The sequence below is a fragment of the Astyanax mexicanus genome, chromosome 17 (assembly GCF_023375975.1).
Source record: "Astyanax mexicanus isolate ESR-SI-001 chromosome 17, AstMex3_surface, whole genome shotgun sequence".
NCBI lineage: Eukaryota > Metazoa > Chordata > Actinopteri > Characiformes > Acestrorhamphidae > Astyanax > Astyanax mexicanus.
This window is the reverse complement of record NC_064424.1, coordinates 32,028,418-32,055,494: the sequence shown is the minus strand read 5'-3', so window position 1 is coordinate 32,055,494 and position 27,077 is coordinate 32,028,418. Positions and strand designations below refer to the sequence as shown.

The 27,077-nt window shown below is 37.1% G+C and overlaps 1 protein-coding gene and 1 long non-coding RNA gene across 2 annotated transcripts; both read left to right on the top strand.

Moving 5' to 3' along the window:
- Positions 1-537: 537 nt before the first annotated feature.
- naga (N-acetylgalactosaminidase, alpha) lies at positions 538-13,361 on the top strand. The gene is made up of 9 exons (XM_007231002.4): positions 538-717; positions 3,660-3,816; positions 5,399-5,539; positions 6,867-7,078; positions 7,201-7,295; positions 9,006-9,167; positions 10,311-10,508; positions 10,598-10,738; positions 12,614-13,361. The coding sequence occupies exons 2-9, from the start codon at positions 3,662-3,664 to the stop codon at positions 12,800-12,802; spliced, it is 1,293 nt and encodes a 430-aa protein (XP_007231064.3). The 5' UTR covers positions 538-717; positions 3,660-3,661; the 3' UTR covers positions 12,803-13,361.
- Positions 13,362-21,794: 8,433 nt separating this feature from the next.
- LOC111193912 (uncharacterized) lies at positions 21,795-25,347 on the top strand. Its single transcript, XR_002650796.2, has 3 exons — positions 21,795-22,017; positions 23,821-23,892; positions 25,292-25,347. It is a non-coding gene; the product is annotated as an uncharacterized LOC111193912 (long non-coding RNA).
- The last annotated feature ends 1,730 nt before the right edge of the window (positions 25,348-27,077 follow it).

Below are 27,077 nucleotides of genomic sequence, written 5' to 3'. Positions count from 1 at the left end.
ACTGTGTGTGTATATGGAGGAGCTTCTGGATAAACTACCTATTGCTCAAAATTTTGGACAAGCCAGCCAGCTTTCTAGTACCATATGTACAGCTTTTGGTCAAATGTTAGGACTCCTCACATGTTGTCCAAAAGTTGTCCAATCAACACTTTAGCAATGACCTTGCAACACCTTATCAACCACAACAGATAATATAGCAACGCCTTTGCAAACACATAAGAACCATTTAGCAACACCATAGCAAGCACCACGGATCCTATAGCAACACTTAGCAACACCATAGCAACCACCTTGGACATGTTGACTACCACTATAGCAAACACTTTATTTGGCATGGATTGGTCGTGGTTCAGATAAAGCTAGAAAAACTGGAAAATCCTGATTGTGTTATTGCAGGCTATTTATTTCACATTTTTCATTAAAAAACTTAAATAAAGCAGACGAGTTCGTTTCAAACAATGTCATTGGTTTAAACCCAGAAGGGGGCGTGGTTGGCGGCTCTCATCTGAGTGCAGTCAGCTGACTCTCAGACAGAGAGAGCACATGACTCCCAGCCGAGCCCACATGACTGCACTGTGTTTTAATGATTTTCTTCCGTGTACGACTTCGTTTATAAGACACGGTGAACTGGAACTGTCTCCAGACTGGAGTTTATATGAATTAATTCGCTTCTGTTCACACTGTGAGGAGTTTCCATTCATTTCTCCCAGCGCTCCGGTGAGTAACGTTAGTTATAACATACAGCAGCTCACAGGAGGCGCAGAGAGGAGGATGGGTTCAAAGAAAAGCTGTTATTTTATCTAAAATCTGCCTACAGATATCAGTAGCTAATATATTGTGCATGAACGACCTGCGACCTGTCTTCTCACGGTCCGCTGCACTGTTCGTTAGCTTCAGTAAACTGCTCCAATGTAAATACATGTCATGGCAGATACAGCTCATGTGTTCATTAGCTAAGCTAAGCTAGTTTATCTGGCCTGCTAAAAACACAGCATATACCAGGCGGGTTAAACTGGTTGACCACCAGTTTACATTGAACCAGCATAGGGTGTGTTTTGTTTGATATCTAATACACTGGGACTGTTTTGGACAGACAGGGCAACGAATTCACCTCAGTTTGACTCAATATTAATTTTAGGTTATTAAAAATTGCAGTAGTTATGTGATTTTGATGAGCTGCTGAGAGTAGATGTTACAAATAAGCAAAACAAATGTGAAGCAGGCATAGAAAACAACACCACTATAACACAAAAATAATCAAATTAATCACATTATAATTCTGTGTAAAGGGTATTTAAATGTGAATAAAAGAAACCGTGTTAGAAACACCTAGGTTTTGGTGCCTTAAAATAATTGTATTAATCACAAAAATATTCTGTGACTAATCCTGGATATTTTTTTTAAACTATAATATTGTAATGTGCTGAGTTACTGAGGTTAACTGAGACTTTTATTGGAGAAAATAAATAGCTAGTCTAGGGCCGGATGTGGCCCTCTGATGAACCTGACCAAGCTAGACAACCAGCATAACCATCAAGACCAAACTGCTTGTCCAGCATAAACTAACCAAGAGCTGGTTAAATAGCTGGCTTACCAATATAGGTTAAGGTTTTATCTCGATGACCAGCTTTTCCACCACTCTTCCTCAAGCTGGGGGATATGGCACTAAAATAATATCATGATATTTCAGGGATTTTTTTTTTTGCAATAACAATATTCTTTGTGAAAAGACAATAATTTTTTTTAAATAATTCAAAGAATTTACTACTGCTACAAAAGAAACACTATAGATTTATTTGCCCATACATATAAAATGAATTTATACATTCAACAGGAACAAACAACCCTAAAAATGTGTCAACACAACACCACAGTTATATCACAATATTTCAGGGTATTTTTGTGATATCAAAATTCTTGGCAATATGAAAAATATTTCAATCATTTCAAGAATATACAACTGCAACATTTTTAACTAAAACAAAAAAGAAACTGATTTTTTTTGTCTGCTCTGTAAACAACAGGAACTTACCAAAATGACTTTGTATAAAAGCTTAGAATTAAAATGTCAGCATTCGACACCACATACCAATATTGTATCACAAAAGAAAACGATACAATACAATATATCGCAGTATCAATATTTTGCCCAATCCCTAAGTGCTGTTCCCCCTGTTACTTTTGTTGCAGGTGAGAATAAATGTAGGGGTTTCTGATTCTTATTTTAATGGGCAAGTGACGAAACTCCTCAGCTCAGGTTTGCTGCAGTTTATCTTGGGATGTTGATTGAAGTGGTAGATTCAAATCAAACCAAATTGTGTTTTGTATAGGGCTTTTTACAGCTGTCATGTTTGACTTTAGATATCAGGTGAGCGGTCATAAGATTGTGTCAGGTGCTTGTCAGCTTCTTCTGGTATGACCTGTTCCACCTGCCAACAATCCTAGCTAGCTTTTAAACATGAATCCCAACTTACTGCTTACTTCAACAGGTTTATACTCTTTCTGATGAGCTTTATAACTGATCCTGTGTCAGATGCTGTAGATAGTCTCATGAAAGGTGTTGTAAACTTGTTTTCTTCAGCCCAGGATTTAGATAAGCACTTGACTAGACAGCAGAATGAGCTTCTTTATTGTGTTTGCTACTTGTCAGTCTGAATCAAACTAGTTATCTGATGGCCTCCACCCACTCTGATTAGTGTCTTTAAATATAGCTTTAATGGGTGTTTTTTTTCCCCCAAGGAAGGGAGAGACTTATAACCTTTTGACACCTAGGATCACCAGGATACATAGAGTATGCCGAAGATTCTTAAATAATAGCACTAACTATATCCTCACCATGCTTTTAAACATATACGGTGTATCACAGCAATGATATATTATTATATATATTGCAGTATGTTAATAAAATTGACATGAAAAGCCAGCAGCATTTCTGGATGGTGTTTAAATATGCCTACTTCTTTGCATGATACAGCTTTAATGTGATTTTGTATATATATATATATATTTATTTATTTCAACATTTATTTGTTTATTCATTTATTTATTTCAACATGTCTACATTTATTTATTTATGTACACATTTCTTCATTTCTTTTTTCAGTATATCTGCATTTGTATGTTAATTAGGTAGGTGGTCCTATTCTCACTCTAAAGCAGAATTAGTCAACTGATAAATCCTTCTGGTTTTATTTTCATTTATATAGATTCCCAAAGTTTTGGAACAATATATACAAATTATTCCACAGAGTAGTTTTTTTTGGCAATAGGAAAGTGCAAATAGTAATAAATAAATAAAGTGAATAATATATTAACACATATAATATATATAATATAATAATGTATTAACAATGAGTTATTAGTATCATTTGTTAAACAGTGTGGCAGCATTAGCTTCAATTACAGAAGGGTACAAAAGAGAAGCGGACAAATTATGTTTTTTTTTTACTAGGCCATGAGCTTCCAGTGTTCCCTGAATTACATTTAGAAGGTGTTTTATTGATCATAATATTGCAGAATTGAATATAATTTAATAACAGACATTTCTCAGATATATCTTTGTAGTTTTGTAATTGTACAATGCAGACAAAACATACTTTGCTTAAACTATATTGTTGTGTTTCACTCATGTACATCTTCTCTTCTGATAATTCACTCAGGTATGCAGAAAACAGCAGTTGTTTTGTTGCTGGCCTTCTCAGCAACTACCTTTGCTCTGGACAATGGCCTGATGAGGACCCCGCCTATGGGCTGGCTGGCATGGGAGCGATTCCGCTGTGACATTGATTGTGACAATGATCCCAAAAACTGCATCAGGTGAGTCGAGGTTCATGAGTGATCTATCAAAAGGTTCTGATGACTAGATAATTTTAGCAGTGTTTGATACAGTCTGAACACGTGGTCCTTCTGTCCCAGTTGTAAGGCTTATTTATGCTTAGTGTTAAATACAGAAATAGGTGGAGCCTTCTGTTTCTTTTCCAGTACTTTTTTACACCGTTTACAGCCTGTTTACAGCTGTCTCTTTGACCTAAATACGGAATTACAACCTCCTCTGTAGTTATATGTATCATTTTCAGACTCTATAAGCTGCCCTCTAATGGATTTATTGCTTAAGATTTATGCCAATGTTAAGGATGTATAAAAGTAAGTGACAGTTTGAAAATTTAAAATGGACATACTAATTTCCATACTTCCATACTCTTTAAATTACTGGCTATGTGTGGACAGGTGCTATTATCACAGCATGACTTAGATAAAACTTGGATGTGAGAAATCTTATAAAAATATGGCTATTGATCCAAAGTTTAGAATTTAAAATATATTAAAGGAAAACATGTTTCTGCATTACAGTTATATAAAAGGAACATAAATAAATAGATACACAGACTTCATCAAATAAGTTAATACGTGTAAATCAATAGGATCCAATGCAGTTGAAGAGAATCTATCAATTTGACTGTCAGCAATGTTCAGTTAACAGATTTTTGTCCAGTTCCGATGACGTGATCAGCTCAAGCCTGTCTGAGCAACACGTTCTTATCATGGCAAACAGTCCTTGTGTATCGTGCTAGAATCAAACAAATCCTTAAGTGTACTAAAGTCTGTGAGAAGATGAAACAGAAGAAAAGAGTGGATGGAAAGATCTTCTGGCCTGTGTACAACTTTACATCCTGTAGACCAGGCATGCAAAGGCAAAACAGCAGTGAAGCTTCATCAACAACAAGAGCTCTAAGGAGAATGTGACCCTGAGTGACAGAGAAAACACTCTGACCTTCCTAATTCCTGAAAATGTACAAACATCCTCCAGAGCCCAGTGTCCTTCTGACACATTTAACAATAGAGCAAAGTTCATAAAGATACATTATCAAGTAAACAGTTCGTAAAAATAATAAACGTATATATACATGTATAAAACCGTTAAGAACAAGATTGTGAGGGTGTGGTAATCTCCTTTTTATGGAGGCCACCTATGTGCTTGTTCAGTCCATTGTCATCATCAAGCTACAGTATATTACTTCAACTCCTTCTTGGCTGGTTGTCCTAGGTGAAACACCAGGCCCTTGCCATTGACCCAGAACGTATGAGCCTTCAAGACTTGCTCAAGAAGCTTTGTGTATTAAGCTTTGTGCTGTCATAATTGGCAATGTCTAAGCTTGGAGGGATCTTTGGTAACCTGTTTACACTAATTATAGATATTTAAAGTTATCTGTAAATCACTCTGGCCAAGACTGTCTGTCAACTTCTGTAAAGGTATGATTACTAAGAACTGTATAAAGACATAGAAGTAGAAACAGGACTGATGCTCCTAAATGGACACAGCTTCAGTGTATAGTGTTTGATATGCTCTTGACTAGTATGTTTTGCTCTTATCTATCCACCTTGGTTTCTCTCTTTCCAGTGAATCCCTCTTCAAAGACATGGCAGACAGGCTGGCTGAGGATGGATGGAGGGAGCTTGGTTATGTCTATGTCAACATTGATGATTGCTGGTCTTCAAAGCAGAGAGACGCACAAGGACGACTCCAGCCAGATCCTAAAAGGTGCTGTATAATATACTCACCCTTGTGTTTTACACTCCAAAACTGATGGACAGCAGTGCAGCGCACATTTTTTCAGTATGGGCACTGTTCAACTTTCCAATCATATACTTTGTTGCACCCAGAAAGAATCAAATATCACTAATGAAACTTGGAGTCATTAGTAGGGATTTAATGATACACTCAATTGATTAACAATACTCATGTTCTCATAGTTAGATTTTCTCACAATATTTTAAAGAGATGTGAATTAATAATTTTGTAACAGTTTACTCTGCTCATGATTTGATTTAATTCAGTTCACAATTAGATTTTTTTCACAAGAAGCTTATCAAAAAACACTGTTTACAACCCGTAGCATAACCTAATCTCCAGGCGCCTCCATCTCTGTACTGATCATGACTTTACTTTAAGGTTATAAACAGTGTTTTAATAAGCTTCTTATGCACTTTTTTCTTATGCAAGCTACTAATGCCTTGTTTTAAATGTCTGGGCTCTCCGAGAGTGGAGGAGGGCCATTCAACAAAGGTCAAACGTCACACGTCCAGAAGGCCTGGAGTCACGATGTGGCGTGAAATTTTGTTTGCAATACTATTCGCAAAGTAAATGGGTTACCAGAAACAATAAATGAGGAAAATGACTGGTCATATTTATTGAGATACACCTACAGAAGTAGTGTGTGACACACGTGTAATGCAACATGACAACCTTATCGGCATTGAGTTGTAGAGGTTCCTAATAGTGTCCATTTATAGTCCATACTTTGCATCTTTAATATTCTTACAGAGTGCAGTAATGAAAGTGTATCCAGTAGCATCACACAGGTTTTTTTTTTTAGTCTGGGATGGGTCTGATGAAGCAGCTGTCTTGAGACAGCGGCAGTATGTGCACAAACATTGTCCTGTTGAAATATTGCACCAGCGTGTGTGATTGGAAAAGTTAGGACCAACTTTTGTCTGTCAGAGTGCCTGTAATAAAGACTGAAGGCTGAAGATGATCTAGTATTGCCCTCCGCAACATGACACCGGGCCTTCTGGACGTGTGAAACAAAATGTTCATCTCGGCTACAAATTACAACAAAATTATCATTGAGTGCAACTGCAGGACGTTTATGATTGGTAAGGAAAGCAGTGCCCCCTACAACTGCCCACCACCTTAAATTGAAATTAAACATATGCCACTAGCTAGTGTTGTGCACATCTAATTCTAAAATCTTATTACATCCGTGTGAATGTGGCCCTATGGCTGGGAGACTGGCCACACTGATGGCATGTAATGTTCTTTTTTAGACTAATATAGGCATGTTCTTTTTTTTGTGCTATGCGATTAGGTTCCCTGGTGGCATCGCTAATCTGGCGCGCTACGTTCATGACCGTGGGCTTAAGCTGGGAATTTATGGAGACCTGGGGACTTACACCTGTGGAGGGTACCCTGGCACCACCTTGGATAAAATCGAAATAGACGCTCAGACCTTTGCAGATTGGGGCATTGACATGCTCAAACTGGATGGTTGCTACTCCAACGCCACAGATCAGGAAATGGGTAAGTCTGCTGGAAAAGAGGAAGAGGGTGATAAATGGTTAGATTGGTAGCAGCATAAAAAAAGTGATATAAATTTTAGCTGAAAAGTAGACCAGTGTTTAAATTTATTTTCCTTTCGACAGGCTACCCACTAATGACAAAGGCCCTCAATGCCACCGGCCGACCAATTGGGTATTCGTGCAGTTGGCCTGCGTACCAGGGTGGGCTTCCTCCCGCTGTGAGTATACAATACATCTCTCAAGGAAGAACTTCTGTTCACAGTTCAACTACAATATTTAATACACTGAATTAGGGTAGTAGCAGTAAACGGTTTCATGACATAAGATGGCATGAAAATGCACAGTTGTCATATCCTGTGTGTTTGGTTATTACTGGTATTGTGAATGCACATCTCCTCTTTACCTTGGCCGCCCCCAGTCTCAGCAAGTGGCCTCCTTGTCAGAATCAAGCGCTGGATAAAATGGTGGAGAGAAGTGAAAGTTGTACTTCCTCCATCCTCTTGAAACTGAAAATAACATCAGCATTGCAATATTACTCTGACATCCCTAAATAAATGCGTGGGTGTCCATGAGGATAGATGTATTACATTAAGCACATTTAAGATACAAGGCTTTAAGATACGAGTCTCTCCAGATGTCCCCAAATTTCGGCCCTATACTCGACTAATCTGCATCCAAGTCATCTAGTACAATGCCGTACGTATATATATCTCTCATCTCACCAAATCCTACTTACCAGTATTTTTCGCACTATAATGTGCACTATTAATAAACGTCTATTTTCATACATAAAGCGCACCGGATTATAAGGTGCATTTTAAGAGATACTATAAGGAATTTCTAATTTAGCAGGTCTTGCCGCTGGGTGGTGGTGGGGGATAGTTAACTTAGGGTGACCAAACGTCCGTATTTCCTGGGACATGTCCGTATTTCAAGTCCTGTCCCGGGCGTCCTGGGTTTTTTTCAAAAAGTGAGGAAATGTCCTGGTTTTTAAATTACCTTCATTGGACCAGAGAGCAGTAGACAGCGTGACTGTCAGCGTGGACATCAAACAAAAGAACATACACACACAGCGCCCCCCTTCTTATGACAATTTGCTGTGAAAGTTACAATTTAAGACAAAATTACTGGTTTGCTTACTTTGTTCTGATATTTATTCATACACATAGCATTCAAGTGCTTTACATTCATTGATTAATTTGCACTGAGAAGTGGTCCTACAAATGCTAGTAAGATATTAGTTGGTTGCTTCAGGATGTCGACGTCTAAAGCAGCAGATCTGCTGTTTCAGACAGAAGCATAGCTAAACTTTTTAAGGGTTTTTGATCTCTTGTGCTCTGATCCGAAGATGGATATGACATAGCAGCAACATCAGAGTAGCAAGGTAAGTGTCATCACCAAGCAGTTGGATTACAGAAAGATTTTTTCATCTATTTGACAGTGAATGTACCGTAAATTAAAAAAAAAAGTTTACAAAAAAAACAAAACTGAAGGTTGGAAATACTAATCCACACACTTTTCACAAGAGACAGACGCAACATTGGATTATCAAAACTGACTACACATTTAATTGAATAATCAGATGACTGCAGTAATCTGCTAATAATTGATAAACAAGCAGTTCTTGACGGCTGCAAGTGTAGATGAAGATAATCGGTATCTAATTCACTTGTCAGTGGTGCTAATGTTAATGTTGATCAGTGTAAAAAAAAACAAAAAACGTTTTTTGAGCAGGAAAATCACAAATCTGCTAAACTCTGGCCCTCCAGGTACAGAGTTGGACATCCTTTGGTTTAAAGTCTAATATGAAGTGCACAGAAACATTAAAACTCTGTAATATATCACAGCTGTTTTGACACATTTTGAAGTAGGGTGTCTCACATGCACCTGTCCTCTTTTATTTTATTTATTTTATTTTTTTTGGCTAGGTCAACTACACCCTGCTAGGAGAGATCTGTAACCTGTGGCGTAATTATGGTGATATTCAGGACTCATGGGACAGTGTCTTAAACATTGTGGACTGGTTTACTGACCATCAGGACATTCTCCAGCCTGCTGCTGGACCAGGACAATGGAACGACCCAGATATGGTGAGGACTGTTCTTTCACTTTCAGAAAATGCACATTAACAGGTTCAAAGAACTGTGACGAGGTATTTCTGGCTCCTTTATTTTATAGACTGCTTTTGTTTGTTTATTTAAGAAAAGATTACAATTTAAATGGTAATGATTTCTATCGCTATATAGTACTTGTTTATTTTGGGATAAAAGTGGAATGTTCTGATATTGTTGTTTAAATTATAATGAAAAATTATTTAAAATTGTTAGGGACACTTGGATGGGTTCTTTATTTAATTTCCTCCTGTGTAATAGGTAAAAGGTACAGATGTTACCTTGCTATTATAGTCTGGTGTTTTAGCAGCAGACTGTCTGATAAAATGGAACTAATTGTAACTACTGTTGCAATACAAGTGGATTATATGTTTTCGTAAAAATAAAACCATATGAAAGGTGTGATGTCGAAGGTTCCTTTTTTACAGGGATGATTATCTCATGATAACAGGGTGGACAAGAAATTCTGAGAAATGTTTAAATAGCTTAAGAGTTTTATGAAAATATTGAAATGTCAAAATGTATGGAAAAAAATTTCAAACATATAAAATGTATTTTTAAATTGTGTTATTTAACCACTTAAAATAATTAAACACTACAGACATGCCAAAAGCCCACCCCCACATTATAAAGGATATCTGTATAAAATATACTATACAAAATTCTTTTAAATTGAAGGTTAATATTCCTCTATATTTGTAAGAAGTTCATTATTTGTTCAAACAGGTTAATTAATTGTCATCTGGCTACCAATGCCTCTAAAAATTGTTTTCTGTGCTTAATAGATAATGTAAATAAAAAAGGAGAATAAAAGACCCACATTGTATTTATAATGGAACTGTATTTATTATAGAACTGTTCTAAATTCTGTATTTCTATCCCTTTATTTGAATGTTTTATTTTTTTTTATGGTTTTGATTTCAGGCAAAAATGGCATTACTGTACATCACTAGATCAGACCATATTTCATTCAGGAAGCTTCTTCCCCTTTCTAGCAATGGCATGTCTGTTTTGTGAAAGTGAAGCAGAAGAAGCTCTGGCTTATTTTTAATTCTTATTTTTTTTGCATCTGTCAACATATTATGCCAAATAATATGTGATTTTTTTTTATCATGCTCCCAGCTGATAATTGGGGATTATGGCCTCAGCATTGACCAGTCACGTTCTCAGATGGCATTGTGGGCAATAATGGCTGCTCCTCTCTTCATGTCTAATGATCTGCGGACCCTGAACAGTGGGGCGCGTGCTATACTACAGAACAAAGGCGCTATTGCAATCAATCAGGACCCATTGGGTATTCAAGGCAGACGCCTGATCAAGGTAAGATGACTTTAATATTGGTTGTCCTTTTTTTTTTTATAACTTGTTCTCACAGCCTCCCTTCCTCCTCCCATCTCTCTTCTTTTCAGGAAAAGAGTGGCATAGATGTGTTCTGGCGTCCTCTGTCTAATGGAGCAAGTGCTTTGGTCTTCTTCAGCAGAAGAACAGACATGCCATACCGATACCAGACCTCTCTAAAGGCCCTCAACTACACCCCTGGCACTTATAAGGTATGTCAGGTAGTATGTCTGTGTGTGCTGGTGTAAATCGTCACTGTCCAATAAAAAACACTTATCTCCAAAACAGCAAAGAGAGAAAAAACTTTGTAAACTTTCACTGGAAGTCAATGTAAAAAGAGTTTATTTCTGGTCATTTTGAAGAGTTTCTATTGGTCCGTTCATCAAGAAATTTTGGCATAGTGTAAGGGACAGTTTGTCTGTTCAAATTATGTAGTAAATTAAAAATCGACAAAAATGGAGATGTGTTTTTCATAGGACAGTGACGAAATATGCCACTTGCACGAGTGTCCTGCTCTTTCTGCTCCTTCTTTAATTATAACAAGTTGAAAAATATTAGTTTGAAGTATTTGCAAATTTAAAAAAGCTAAACGCAAAAGGACAATATGTACATAAGTACTCACAGCATTTGCTAGAACACTCAGAACAGAGCTCAGGTATGTCCTGTTTCCACTAATCATCCTCCAGATGTTTCTATAATTTGGTTGATTGGAGTCCACCTGTGAAAGATTCAGTTGTAAATTTATATAAGGTCCCATAGTAGACATTCCATGTCAGAGCACCATGAGGTCCAAGGAATTGAGTGTGGACCTCCAAACAGGATTTTGTTGAGGCACATATCTGTGGAATGTTACAGAAAAAATCTACAACATTTTAACGTCCCAAAGAATACAGTAGCCCCCATTGTAGCTAAAAGGGACTAGGTTGGATCCACTAAGATTTTTCCTAGAGCTGACCTCCCAGTCAATCTGAGGAATCAGTGTAGAAGGGTCTTAGTCAAGAAGGTGACCAAGAACACAATGGTCATTCTGAAAGAACTCCAGCATTGCTCTGTGTAGAGAGGAGAACCCTTTTAGAAGTACAACCTTTTTTGCAGCATTTTTAAGCCACTACTCGGCAAAAAGCCACATAACTGCCCATCTGGAGTTTTTCAAAGGCACCTGAAGGACTTTCAGACCATGAGAAACAAAATTCTCTTTGGCCATAATGTTCAGTGTCATAACTAGAGAAAACCATTTCACTGCAGTAACTGGGAGAATATTTAGGGTAAAAGGAAAGATGGCTGCAGTTATTTACAGAGACATCTTTGTTAATAACCTATTCCAGAACACTCTAGACCTCAGGCAGAAATGAAGGTTCATCTTTAATGCCCCTAAACACACAGCCAAAGTCAAAATGAAAAGGACAAATTAGGGACAACTGTGTGAATGCACTTGAGTGGCCCAGATTACACATTTCAGCTGTGCAATAGGCATACTTTGGTACGCAGACACATCACAATATGCAGATCAATCAATCAATAATACTGCCCCCTGCTGACATCCAAACATCTGTCTCTTCGGTCAGAGGCACACAGCTTTTTTTTTTGGTTTTTTTTTGCCTTTTTCAAATTTGAACTGAGTGCGCAGTCAGCGAAAATCTGGGGGTTAAGTGCCTAACTAACAAAAATTTAAACTTTTTTACTGTCATCTTGGGATATTGTGTGTAGAATTTTGAGGTAAAAAATAATGTTATCCATTTCAGAATAAGGCTGTAGCATAACAAAATGTGGAGAGCTGTGAATATTTTCCAGTTGCACTGTAAATTTCATTCATCCAACCAGCTAATCAAAAGTAAAAAGTAAAAAGCATTGTGTATCTACGTTAGTGCAAACACGTTTAAAGCGTGCAAACTGATTGCCTTATAACGTAAAATAATTGTTTTGTCAACTACATCTTTTTATTACATTGAGTAAAAAAAACTGTATAGACTACTCAGTATTTTATATTAGATATTTTTTTTCCTTCTTTTACCCATCACCTATTTTAACCATCCTAACACCCAACCCCCCCCCCCCCCCCCTCTCCTCTCTCTCTCCCTCTCTCTCAGTTGTATGATGTGTTCCTGGAGAAGTCATTGCCTGAGGTAAAGGATGCCACAGACTTCGTTGTCTCAGTCAACCCCACAGGGGTGGTCATGTGGTATGTTTACCCGTCCACTAAGCAAGAAGTTCACCTCAAAAGTAAACTGACTAAGTCTGTCTTTCATCGCAAACCCTATTCTCCTGATATTCTCTAAAAAAATATGCTTTCTGTTAGATGTGCCATCCAAAGACAGTACCACTACCACCAGTATACAGCATTACTGATCTTTATCTCTCTGGACTGAAAACTCAGAGAAAAACATCAGAGGAAAGTTGTCCCATGTTTCAGCAGTCTAGATTTTATATCTGAGTATTTTAATGTAAGTGTTCTTTTCAGTATCTAACAGTTGCTACATGAAGGTTGCACACATGTGCTTAGCGTTAAAAAAACTTTATACAAAAAAAAGAGAGAGATTGGTTGGGATTAACTCTAAATGTTCAGAATCTCAATAACATGCATTCCTAGATTAACTTGTATATTGTTTTTTTTTTTTTAACTGTGCATGGCATATACTCCTGGTACTGTGTTTGGATAGTGTAGCTAATCCACGCTCAGGGAAAATCAACCTGTGAGACTGTTCTGTTTACAAATCAGCACTAAAGAAGGGAAAGTCCAAAAAGTCATGCTTTGGATTTTTTTTATGTTTTGGAGGAGATTTTTTTGTACTACTCTTCATTGTGATTAAACCTGTGATTAAATGTGTTATTTGTTTATTCCAGTTTCAGCTTTTTAATTTCTACCACTTTTTCTGTGTTTGAATTTAAAGCTCTACTAGCTACGATTGAGATTTTGTGCTCGTGGCCCCCCCTACAGTTGCAGAGGGTAATAAATGTGTACAGCACTGTCGCAAGCCCAAAAAACAAAAACACAGTATCAGTAAAAGCTTTTACAAGCCCTGACTAAAATGTATATTTCAGTTTGGGGCAATTTACTGCAAGCTAAGCTTACAAACAGCCATATTTTACACTTAGCATGAAATAAACACATTTAACCCGCTCGCTAATGCTAATCGCAAATGCTAATCGCTGCTAGCTTCCGCCTGCTAGCCTACAGCTTTAGCAGTGAAAACAAACACTTTAACTCAACTCATACATCACATATTTACACTCTGGTTGTTTTAATAACCTTTTAACTCTCTTATTAACATTTTAAGCTCCTTATAAAACAGAAATTCCCACTGATTTACTTATAATCTGAACTCACCGGAGCTTCTCCAGTAAAGCACAGATGAACAGCACAAAAGACTTGTTGAACGAATCTTTTTAGTGAGTGGATTCTAATGATTCAGTTCATCTAAAAGAGCTGCTGTGCCCATCACTACTAGCTTCTGTTGAGAATAAACCAACTCCAAATAGAGTTTTTTGTAGTCCTTGTAGAACTGTTAGAACTACATACAGGTCTGAAAGCAAGTCACAGTTCTCGAAAGAGACGCAGTTCTCGTGAGCGTTGGTCGCGGCCGCCCTGGAAAACTTATAGAGTCTGGTTTGAGCTCAGAGGAGCTCCGGCACAGACACGAAAGGACCGCTATTCCTCCTATTACACCTCAATGCAGCGCTGCAGTGAGTTTCAAGCTGTAATTCCACTTTAAGAGTTCCACATGATGCTTGGTTTTAGTCAAATAGATCATTGTATTGCCAGGAAAAAAACTTGTGCATAACGATACCCGTGTACAATTGTCATGTCTACAATGAAATATATTCTGATATATTGTGATACTGTAAGGGAATATACAGATTTGTTTTTGTTTTTTAAAGCTGATATCTGTAAGTTTTGGGATTTAGGGCCCTCTCTGGTGAGAATGGGTAATGGCACAGAGCATGCGGAAGAATCATTTTAAACTGAGCGGGTGTGATCCACATTTAGAGGCTGTACATGTGAAGTAAAGTCACATTTAACACAATATTTTGTCCCTTCTCCACTCAAAAAAGCTGATTTCAGTTTAGAAACAAAATCATACAAATTGATACTTCAATTAAACAGATGATTGTAATGTGCAGTATCAAAATATTCTGTCTTATGGCACTTTAAAACTTTGCAGAATTTAATTTGCTTCATGTCAGGGTGGACAAGTTTTGTTTGTGATGATCTTCTTCTGATACATATAGATACATATACTTTACCATGACCAGGTGGATAGCTTAATTTTGGCTACATATAGAGACAATATAAGAAATATTATGTGAAATCAATGTTATTGTCCTCACATATTTTAGTATTTATAGCATTAATCACTAACAAACATTAAATACTCTATTTAAATATTTTAGCTACTTACAAATGCTACAAAAGAAAGCAGCCCATACACACATATATACATATATATATAGTCCAGACCTGTCTCCCATTAAATAGGTGTGGTGCATTAAAAAGCACAAAATACAACAACAAAGAGCCGGACTGTTGAGCATCTGAAATTATACATCAAGCAAGAATGTGAGAAAATTCCACCTAAAAAGCTTCAAAAACTACTGTCCTCAGTTCCCAAATGCTAAATATGTTAAAAGGAAAGGTAATTTAACACAGTGGTAAACATGCCCCTGTCCCAACTTCTTTGGTGTTGCAACATTAAATTTAAAATGAGTGAATATTTGCAAGAAACCGTTTATCTGTTTGAACATTTAATATTTAGTCTTAATAGTGTATTAATTTGAGGTTAAATTATTTGCTTAATAAAATAAACCAGGATGCCACTGATATCAAATATTACTTTCTTTACCCTCCTGTCGTGTTCACCTCCTGCCCCTTACTTTAGTGATCCTGGTCAAATTTGACCGGTCAGTTTTAACGGCTCTTAAATTAGCACAGAAAATATTTTTTACCACCAAATTTTTATACAACACTTTTTTAGCTGTGAACAATGTCTCAAAGCAGAGTTTAAGCTGAATTTATAGAATTATACATAAGATAACTGCAGTGAAAGTACAAATAGGCACTGAAAAATTATTACAAAATGAACGTTATAAATAATAAATTGAAAACCAAAGACAAAACTCAAAATGAAGGTGTGTGTGTGTGTGTGTGCATGTGAATTCATGCACATGAGTGGCATGTGACACTCAGGTCAGAGTGGGCCTTGCAAACATAGCCATCATATTTGCAGCACCCCAGGCTTGTTTTGTTGTCTCTAGGGGTACAGAGCTCAAGTGGGTTTTCCCATGTATACCTGCATATTTCAGGCATAGCTGCTCCTGGCATCACTTGCTGCCCAGATCTTTATTCCATATTTCCCTGTTTTTCCCTTTTTGTAGCCTCATTGTATGGGAGATATACTCCTGCTAAAATTAACAGACCAGTGTAGGCTCAGAGGTCTACCAGGTCGATTTCTCTCCAGGTGTCCCCAAACACACGCTTCCCCTCCAGGTTTGTCTTCTCCAGTATAATTCCCTCAATGAACTCTGGTGAAAAGAGTTGGAAGCTGAACTTGATGTTATCCATGAGATGAGTGTGTGAGTGAGTGTGTGTGTGAGTATGTGAGTGTGTGAGTGAGTGTGTGAGTGAGTGAGTGTGAGTGTGTGAGTGAGTGTGTGTGTGAGTGAGTGAGTGAGTTGGGGTGGTGTGTATGGGGATGTTTTGTGTCTGATGAATGAATATATTCTAGATACCCATTCATTTCCTATGGCGGTCACTTTTGACCGGGAACACCACAGGTGTAACAAGGTTGAATAAATCCCGCAAAATTCTATAAAAAAAGTGATCATCACTTTTATGTGTTTAAGTGCATGGTGTGGAGGATATCATAAGGCCTTGAGGCAATCATATGTAAAACACAATATTTACGAGTGTTTTAAGTTGTAAATCGGTCAGATTTGACCCGAACACGACAGGAGGGTTAAAGGGACAGTTATCCTAAGATGACAAAAGAGTGAGATCTGAAGACAAGTCAAGTCAGGAGGCCTGAAATCTGTGAAAGCAGAAGTTAAAGAACTGCAGATAAAGAAATACAAAGCAGATTTCTAAGAAAAGCAACAGTAAACAGTTTATCTGAACTCAGTCAGAGCAGAAATGAAAGCAGAAAGCAGAACATAGGTGGTTGCATTCTTGATACAGTTAATTTAAAAAAAAAATTAAAAAAATGCCTGATTAGCATACCTGTCAGGTCTTCCGTTTTGGCCGGGAAACTACCGTATTTTACTCCTTTTTCCCGCCGTCCTCCCGTATTAGTATTTTAAAAAAACTTTGTTATTGAGGCGACTGACCGCTGTGTGTTTCTTAACCAATCGTGGTGTAGGTTCAAGAAGAAAGTCCCGCCTTTCAGGAGAAACAGCCAATCAGCTTCCTGGTTTTGAGGCGCGCGGAGGAGGGTCAGTGTGGGGAACCTTTTTTTTTTTTTACTGTAATTATATGTGTGTGCCAATGTTTAAGCAAATTTGAGAAAAGTATAAAGAGAAAGAATGCTGCAAAAGAAATGCTTGTTAATTTTTATACATGTAATGTGAATGTTGCGAAATAACTTTTGAAAAATAATTCAGGGCTAGTTTTAGGGCTTGTTAGTGTAACTTGGTGTAATTTATTATTTAGAAGGGGTAGAAGAGATGGTTGAGCTGGAGAAAGAAAAAAATGTGGAGAGGACTGAAATTAACTGAACTGATCAGGACTGGACTGTAGTATTAATAAAAGATTATTAATTGTGTAGGCCCCTTAGAACAAATTTTTATTTATGGAATACATATATATATATATATATATATATATATATATATATATATATATATATATATATACAGGTGATTATTTTAGATTTCTTGTAAACCTGTCTTAAAATGTAAGGGATATTGAACCTTGGTTGGGCTAGTTGGATGGCTCGGAGCGGGCGGCAGAAAATTTCCTTTATTTTTAAATCCAAAACTTGACAGGTATGGGTGCAAGACCTCAAAACCCCCTCAAAAATCCTCCGCAAAGAGGCGGTGGGGGGGCTGGGGCGTTTATCCGTGAACTGGCTCTGTGATTCGCGTTAAGAGATGTTCCATTCACAGCCTGTCTCCTCACTAATAATACAGCTGAGCTGAGCGAAACGATTCGGGGCTACAGGAAGCCCAGGCCAGGCAACGCCCCTGTGTATTATCATACATGAACAAACAGCTCTTAGAAAATACCGACTAGAAATAACTTTCCAGTATCGATTTGGCGCCCCCTCTAGTGCAGCGCCCCATGCGTCGCATACGCTGCATACCCCCTTTTTGCGCCACTGTCTGTGACCAAGACAGCAAGTCTTTGTGATGTATTAAGAGCCACGGTATCCAGGGTAATGTCAGCATACCACCAAGAAGGACAAACCACTTCCAACAGGATTAACTGTGGATGCAACAGAAGGCTGTCTGAAAGGGATGTTCGGGTGCTAACCCGGATTGTATCCAAAAAACATAAAACCACGACTGCTCAAATCACGGCAGAATTCAATGTGCACCTCAACTCTACTGTTTCCACCAGAACTGTCCGTCCGGACAATAGACTATTGTGGTCTAAAACCAGGTGTTTCATTGTCCAACCCCTGTTAATTTCCTTAAAACACTCATATTCATGCTTTAATCCACTCACCTCAATTCTGAAAAGGCTTGGTAATGAACTGCTTGGCTGAACCAGGCTTGCTGGAGAAGGGAAACAGGCAGGGTGCCTCCAGAACCAGGCTGGAGAAAGAGTGCGTTTGCATGCACTTCACATTCCAATCACTAAAGAAAATCAGAGTTGATCAGTAATTCGATCAATGCATTTACATCACCTTAGGACAGGGGTGTCCCAACTTTTTTTGTTGGGGGCCAGAAGGAGAAATATATTTGAAGTCACGGGCCACAGACTCTATAATAAAACAAATAATGAAATGTACCACTTTAAATAATTACTTTTTTCCTGATTATTTCATTTACACACCATTTTACTTGACTTACTATCTTTATCTTTGACAGTGTTGTGTAAACTAAGACTTTTCAAATTGATGTTTAATTTCATGATGTCTCTTAATATAAAACTGCTTAATTACGGCAACTTTTAGACTCTTTGGCCCGTTTTTCTGCGCTAGAAATGCGCACTCTCTCCGCTTTTAGACTCTTTGGCCCGGATCTGACACCTAGCGTTCAAACTTTGAATCTCACATTATAAAAACCTTCTTAACAGCGGGCCAACTTTCATTCTATTTTCATTCTATTTTCACATGAGTCAGATATTTATTAGATGTTTGCTTTGCAACCAGTCAATAAACTCACAGAAAAAATATATGATGTAAATTGAATGCAAAATCCTAAATTTTCATGAGACTTCACTCTCACAAGTCATAAATGAGACAAAAATGTTAGCCCTGGACGTTTATTTACTATGGGAAATTATCCAATAATTATATTTCTGTGAGTGAAAAAAGTGTCAGTGATCAGGACTAGCAGTCAGATGCTTTTAAACAGTGGGACAAAAATTAGTAGTTAGAGGGCGGAGCCCTGTTTTATTTAAAGAATAGAGATCTCCCAATGATAGACCTTCACATCATGACCAGGTGGATAGCTTAATTTTGGCTTCATATAGAGACAATATAAGAAATATTAGGTGAAATTAGGGTGCCTCCAGGACCAGGCTGGAGAGAGAGAGTGCGTTTGCATGCACTTCACATTCCAATCACTATAGAAAATCAGAGTTCATTAGTAATTCGATCAATGCATTTACATCACCTTGGGACATAAGGTCATGAGAAAATCCAGATTTTACATGAGTTAGGTATTAATTAGATTTTTGCTTTGCAACCAGTCAATAAAATCACAGAATAAATATATGTAAATTTTATGTAAAATCCTAAATTTTAATGAGACTTCACTCACACAAGTCATAAATGAGACAAAAATATTAGCCCTGGACATTTATTTTTTGTGGGAAAATTTTGAATATTTATATATCTGTGAGTGAAAAAAGTATGTCAATGATTAGGATTAGCAGTCAGGTGCTTTCAATCAATGGGACAAAAATTAGGAGTTTTATTTAAAGAATAGAGATCTCCCAATGATAGACCTTCACATCATGACATGATAGAAATCAAGAAGCTTTCTAACAAGCTCAGAAGAGGGGTTGTTGATCATTAGTTGAAAAAAACATCTTAAAAATTGGGCTCCTAAAATCTACAAATCGTGAACAAATGAAGTAAATTTAACTTCATTATGATCTCCCCACAGTGGCGCAGTGGGTCGCACTGTTGCCTCACAGCAACCAGTACAAATAAAACTGCATTTTCTAATAAAAAATGCTGACCACAATCCAAAGCATACCACCTTATCTGTGAAACCTGGTGGTGGGGTTTCACAGTACTGCCACACTTACTTTCATAGATGTAACTACTCAAAGTAGGAGCTCAGTGAATGCTGAGGAGTGTAGCAATATCTTATCAAGTCCCAGTAAATGCCTTCAAACTTACTGAGAGGTGCTTCACTCAACAGCAATATAATGGTGCTAAACATACTGCTAAGGCATCAGGAAACAAAATTAAAAGTTTGTACCAGTCTCTTGATTTACATTAAATTGAACATGCGCTCCATTTGCTGAAGAGAACCTTAAAGGAACATTCTGTAGGAACTGGGAGCAAGCGTGTGAAATATTTACAGCAGTCTAATTTCAAAACATCACAGAGAGTAGTCTGCTCTGCCTACCTCTCCCCAAACACGAAGCTACCTCGGGTTGTCAAGTTGGGCCAGGCTGAATTTACACATTACAGTAAAAAGCACATTCAGTAACTTTTACCATGGCAAGAAAGTCATATTATAAACCGGCTAATGTGAACTTCATCCATAGTTCGCTAAACTAGCCTCATGCACCGCTAGCTGTGTTAGCCTAAGCCAAGCCTGTTATACCTGAAAAATCCCACTGCTCTAAAAATACACACCCCAGAGCTGGAGTTACTACTTTACAGATCCTAGTAATTTACTGCTTAGCTTAGCAAAGTCAGTTTAGATTGATAGGAGAGACAGAGAATGGAAAGAGACTCTTCTAAAAACTGTATCTAGCGTTGTATTGACTGTATGTTACACGACAGACATATAAATAAATAAAGTAACGTATACTATTAATCGTTTTAGACAAATCACTCAATATATAAACACATTGAGAGCTAAACTGAGTCAGTATAAACACTAACTATCGGTTTCTGGCATATATTTTGGAGTTCTCATCACTGCAGAGGTATTAATCAGATGTGACACAGCTGCTCCTCCGTTGTGACTGATTGCAGTTCAGGTTAGAATGTGTAGCATGACTGCGTTTAACAGCACATTCAGATCACTGTAGCTAAACCTTGCTAAGCTATCTATCTCCCAGATATCCTTTGCCTTTTTATCCCAGATGCACACAGATCACTGATATGAATGTGAACACTCACTTTTTAAATTAATTTAAACACCAGTCCCTAGTAAGCTAACCTGGTGGTGGTAATAATTACCTGACTAAATTAGTTAGCCAGTTAGCTTACCTGTTCAGGAGAAAAGTAGCAGGTCTGGGTCGGTCTTGTAGTCTTTTTGAGCTCTAAGTCTCTAACTTTCAACTCACTGCCAATATTCACTCTTGTTATATTCCTTCTTTGGTCACTGAGCTTTTTTGAGACATGCTGAGGCATAACCCAGCCAGCCCTGCTAGCTTCTGTCCAGTACCACCGATCGCTCAGGCTCTGGCAACCTCGGGGATGGAGTTAGTGGAGACAGAGAACAAAACTAACAAAAAAACTCTGGGACGGAGTGAACACTTAAAAAGGAACATATTGACTGATGCCCTGCTGACAAGAGCTACCAGTGCTTTAACTCAGCATGTTTTCTTAAAATCTGATGATACATCCTGATCATTTAATCATTTACTACTGAAAATTAGTTACATATTGGTCCTTCAAGGAAACAAGACCCTGAAACATGCAAGAGTTAAAGGCTTAGCAAACCTTTCCCAGAGAAGGCTGGTGATGTTTTTGAATCACAGGCTTTAAGCAGTCATTGCATTTAAGAGCTACAATATGTAACAGTACCAACCATGTCTGCTTTAGATGTACCACCTTTGACATTATGGTACCCTGAAATGAAGAGAACTGTAAACAGTGTTGTAATTTCAGCATGGTGAGAGAAGAGCATCAGGTGAATGACTGCCACCTACAGGATGAAAAACCACTGGGTGAGCTGGCATGATATAAAAAAAACTGAAAAAAGTTAACAGGATGTTTGAACCATATATGTGTGTGGGATGGTTGTTCGGTGTGTGTGTGTGTGTGCTCAGATGTGTATATATAGAGAAGTTGCCTTGTAAGAACACCAGAAAGTGTTTTGCAAAAGAAACAAACCGATAAGGAGAAGACCTTCGCTTACTGGTATCTTTGGATAAACCAGACTGACCCTGCAACATTCTGGAAAAAGAAACCCAAGAGAATCAGTAAGTATGCACTTCTTTAACTTTGCAAACTTCAGTTTTAGACTCGTATTAAACATTTAAATAAAAAAAATCTAATTAAAGGTTAGAAAAGTCCACTGTCCAGGAATTCCTAGCAAAGGGTTTGTTTTACAGTTAATTCTACTCCTGAGCACATGAAATATACTTTTAGTGATTTAAACTCGCACCCCTGAGAGAGCAACATTGGCCATGCTCTAACTGTATGAAGGCCAAATCAGGGACAATTAGTTTTTTTTGTCCTGTTTTGTCAATTTGAAAAAAAAAATGAAGCTGAAAGTTTAAGTATTAAGCTTGAACTATGAAAAATAAAAAAATTATTATATTCAAAATACAATTAAGGGAATCAATTGTTTTTTTTCCGCTCATATTTAATTTTGATTCAATTCGGGATTTGTTTCAAACAATTTTTGTTTTTTTAATTTTTACTCTATTGTGTATTATGATATTTAAGACCTTATAAGTTTCAGTTGCAGATTTTATTTATTTGGAATCAGGGTTTTTTTCACAGTTTCGAATTTTATCTTTCATGGTTCAAATCTTTTTTTACTTTCAGATCACAGTTTTCAGGTTTCAGATTTCAGATGGCCCTAATCTTGCGTATGGGTGTGGCATCATAGGAAAAGGGCGTGGTATGCTCTGGAGGACCCTGTCAGTGTGCCTGAGCATATGTCTGTACGTCTCCCGCGCGTGATGACGTCCGCTTCTCCGTGACAGACCACTGTAAAGTTAATTTTATTTTTGATATTGGACATTTCAGCGCTAAGAACATTTGAATGGAGTATGATATTCAGCAGATACTTACATAATTAGAACAGTAGACCAAAGAGAGAGAGAGAGACGCACACCCTTCCTTTTAGTGTTTGGACGAAATTTACCCAACGCCCTTTTAGTGTTAATACCAAAAAACTGAGAGCACTAAGAGCAGTTTTCCAGTTAGAATAATATACATTAATTCGCCTCAAAATCACTCCAGTGCAGGAAAATGCCTATTAATGTTTCCAGATAAGAATAGATGATAGATTTTTACAGAAAAAAACACCAATGGCTCCATATCCTTAGGATTTATACACATCAGAATAACGGGGATGTTTACTTTGAGTCATGGGTGCACACCCATTAATATTATGCAAAATGCCTGCAACTCTATTATATTTTATATATTCACAAATTCAATAGCATTTTAGCAAATGTGTATGATACAGGTAGGTGTCAGCAAACACACACACCATTTATATTTACAATACAGTGCAGAGTCTATTGTATATTACATTTTACATATTTTAAAAATCAACAGAATTTAAACCAAGTGAAAAAAACAAAACAAAAAATGTTTAAAACAATTCCCAAATTGAATCAAAATTATATATAAGCTAAAAAAATGAGACACTTATTTTTATTTTTAATATATTTTTGTATTTTTCAAAGTTCAAGCTTAATACCTAAACTTTCTGTTTACTTTTTGTTTTCCAAATTGACAAAACTTTTGTCCCTGATTTGGTTCCATATAATTGGGAGGGAAGATGGCGTTTTCCCCCCCTAATCACTTCCACTGTAAATCTGAGCTGGGGATTCAGCACTTTCCTCTGAGTGTGTTGGCTGCCTACTGATGGTGCATTGGCAGCAGTTGGAAAAGAGGCAGTGGCAGAGCTTCACATTTGTTGGAGGAGGAATGAGCTTGTCTTGAGGGCTTTTTTAATGGGCTTGGGAAATCTTGAAAAATATTTTGGGGTTACAAACTGTACCAAGTTGTTACAACTAACTTCCATTTTAAACTATTTTTTACAGGGCCGCATAGAGCAGATTGATAGGGCACCTCTCACTGGCTGAGTGTAGAACCTCGAATCTGAAAGAAGCCAGGTAATTTCCACCCCCAATGATTCTTCCACTAAAGATCTGTCACCTAAAATTAATCAGAATCTGCACAAGAAACTGTAGTAAAAAAATGTTATTAAAAAAACAGTGTTAGGTAAGATATGCCCAGGGAGGTAAAATAATTAACCCTTAAATGACTAATTATAGACACATAAGAATACTGGTTCATTACTCAGTACATAGTGTTAAAGTAATGATTAGTTCTGCATTAAATAATTGGTGGTTATTGATAATATTAGAGATTTAAAAGAAATGATGATGAAATGTACTGGCCTGCATCATCACCACAGCCAAGCTCCATGGGCCAACACTTGACCAGCCTTTCTAGTGATATCTAACTTAAAGTTGAAATAAAAAAAATATATATGAGTGATATAATTATTATTATTATTATTATTATTATTATTATTATTATTATTATTATTATTATTATACCCTTATTTATTTTATATTTTTAGTTCATAGAAATGTGAAGTTTGTATGGGATATTTTTGAGGTAAAAATTAGCCACCTTGTGAACAAACCTGGAACCCTGGAACAGAGAAATCGCTTGAAAATTGTTTGGGGGGGGGATTAGCTGTGTATAAACGTATATTCCTCCAACAGCTTTTCTATGTAATAAAATGTATGTGATTAAGGCTGTGATTGTTTTTGAATATCAGATTCATATTCTAATGTGCTACACACAGACAGAGCATCGTCTCTCAAAATTGCTGGACAGAGCATCGTCTCTCAAAATTGAAGCCACCACAGGTCGGGCGCCCCCTGCTGTTCAGTTGCAGAAAGCTTTGTAACCCCACCCATCCTCATAGGTTTCAAATGCAAAACAGACAACTTTCAATCACATTTTTTCCAGTATACTGTAATTGGAATTGTATCTGAAACCTCTGCTTATATTGTCAATTTTCTATACCCCACAGAATTCTTTTTTTTTTTTTTTTTAAAGGTGTGCTTATTGTAAAAGGGCTGGGTAACACCTAGCCGGGGTGGGACCAACGACTGTATGGGTGGGACCATAGACTGTGTGAGGTCTGTGGAGGCAGCTCTCAGGGGCGGGGTTATTTAAATGAGTAGGCTGTCTCTCCACAGTCTGTCTCCCTCCTCTGGTTTCTACTGCTCAGACTCCGGTTTCAGGATCGCCAACATGGCGGAAGATTCTGGCTTCATTTTCATTGAATGAATGGGAACGGCGACGCGGAGTCCATCTTTTTTTACAGTCTCTGGTGCTACACCTCTTTGTGGTTGGATTTCTGACGTCCCATCCTGCAGTTTTACCCATAAAGACATTTTATATCCCAGGACACATAAAAATCTATAAAATAAATAATATAATTAAAAGTCACTTGGTAAAATAATATATATTTCCACTGCTATTTTAATGCAGATCCACAGAAGAGGCATCAGCTGTCATGGCAGATAAACCAAATAGGCGCAGTAAGAAGCAAAACAAATCATCTGGTTGCATGTCATTAAAATTCTGGTAAGTGGAGTCAAGTTTTATAATATCCATTTGCAGACACTGGTTATTATAATATACAAAACATTATTAAATGGATCAATAGATTCTCCAAAATATCTTGTAACACAATCATTTTGCATTGATTTCCTTTGAAAAGTTAAGGTTTTTTCTTCTTCTGTAAAGTCTGGAAGGCACTATAGGCTGCTCTAACTTACATGGAATGTCCAATATCATTGTGGACATCACTTTTAAAGAATATATTTAGCTACATTAAGTTTTTGCTCCCATTGCCGTCACTGGCGTGCAAAAGCACACAAGCAGATTGTCTAGTCCATGTTTGGGGAGAGTCTAATTCTAAGTATACTATATATATATATATATATATATATATATATATATATATATATATATATATATATATATATATATAAATATATATATATATATGTTAATAATGTATGATAATGTATAATAATGTATGGCTTTTTTATTTATCCTGAGAGAACATGTGCTCTGGGAGTAGGGCAAAGCTAAGCTTAGAAAAGCAAAGCTTAGAAAATATTTATTTTAGTGTCACCGTAGAAAGCTGAGTTCAACTTTCTGAACTGTTTTTGAGCTCACAATCTGTTTATTTAATTACTAATTTGTTTCTCCTAGGTGCATTGGAAAATCAAAAACAAAAAAGAAAGACACCACCAGCCTGGAATCTGATCAAATCAACAGCGATGACAAACTACATGAAAACACCTGTAACACAGATGGCCTGAGGTTAGAAATAATATACATATTAGAGAGATTACACACGAGTGGCATGTATGTTACACAGTTCCACACCACTGGCAATTTTGGTAAACATATCAGAATGTCAAAATTTCTGGCTTTACAGTCAGGAAGTTAACAGTAATGGACAATACGTTGTTGTAAGATATAGACTGCTCAGATTTTAGGAGTACACACGTGTGTGTAGAGCCATAAATCTGACATCTCTCTATAAACTCTAGACCTGCTCACACTGTATCTGCAGAACACTATGATTGGAGGAGATTTCAACATGTTAGGAAAAAATGACAAAGCTGAAGAGCCACTCAGTGGAAACTTTCAGCACTATAAGCCTGAAGAGATAAACAATCAACATATACAAATCAGAAATTTAGTGGAAAGATTTATGAGGAGTCTTTAACTGGCCAATGTCTTTAGAGGAAGAAGGGCTATGGTCTATGGAATGAGACATACTTCACATATAGGCAAGATCCAGATATATACATCAGAATTCTCAAGTCAAGAGGCTTTTATTGTCATGACATCTGCAGAATTAGACAGAATTTTCAGACATTTAGGCACTGCAACTGAGAGACAAACCTGATATACCACCACAACAGCATCAAACCATCAGTAAGGTTGAGAGTGTAGCAGCTATTCAGTCTCAGCAGCTGAGGAAAATACTCGGTGGACAACACAGGACAACCAGTCCTGAGGAAACTGAAAATGTGCAATGTGATTTGAGTTATCTAATAACACCATATTACTTGGCAACTTCAGTTCTGCCAGTAAAACAACTTTCAGAGGGCATTCTCTGCTATATAAAAATCAGCATACACCAACAAATTTACCAGTTTAGACTTTTTAGATGAAGATGGAATTTAAGCTGTTTTGTTTCAGGCACGTGTCTAAACATATTATGATAAATTGATTAATATAAATCGTTTAAAAT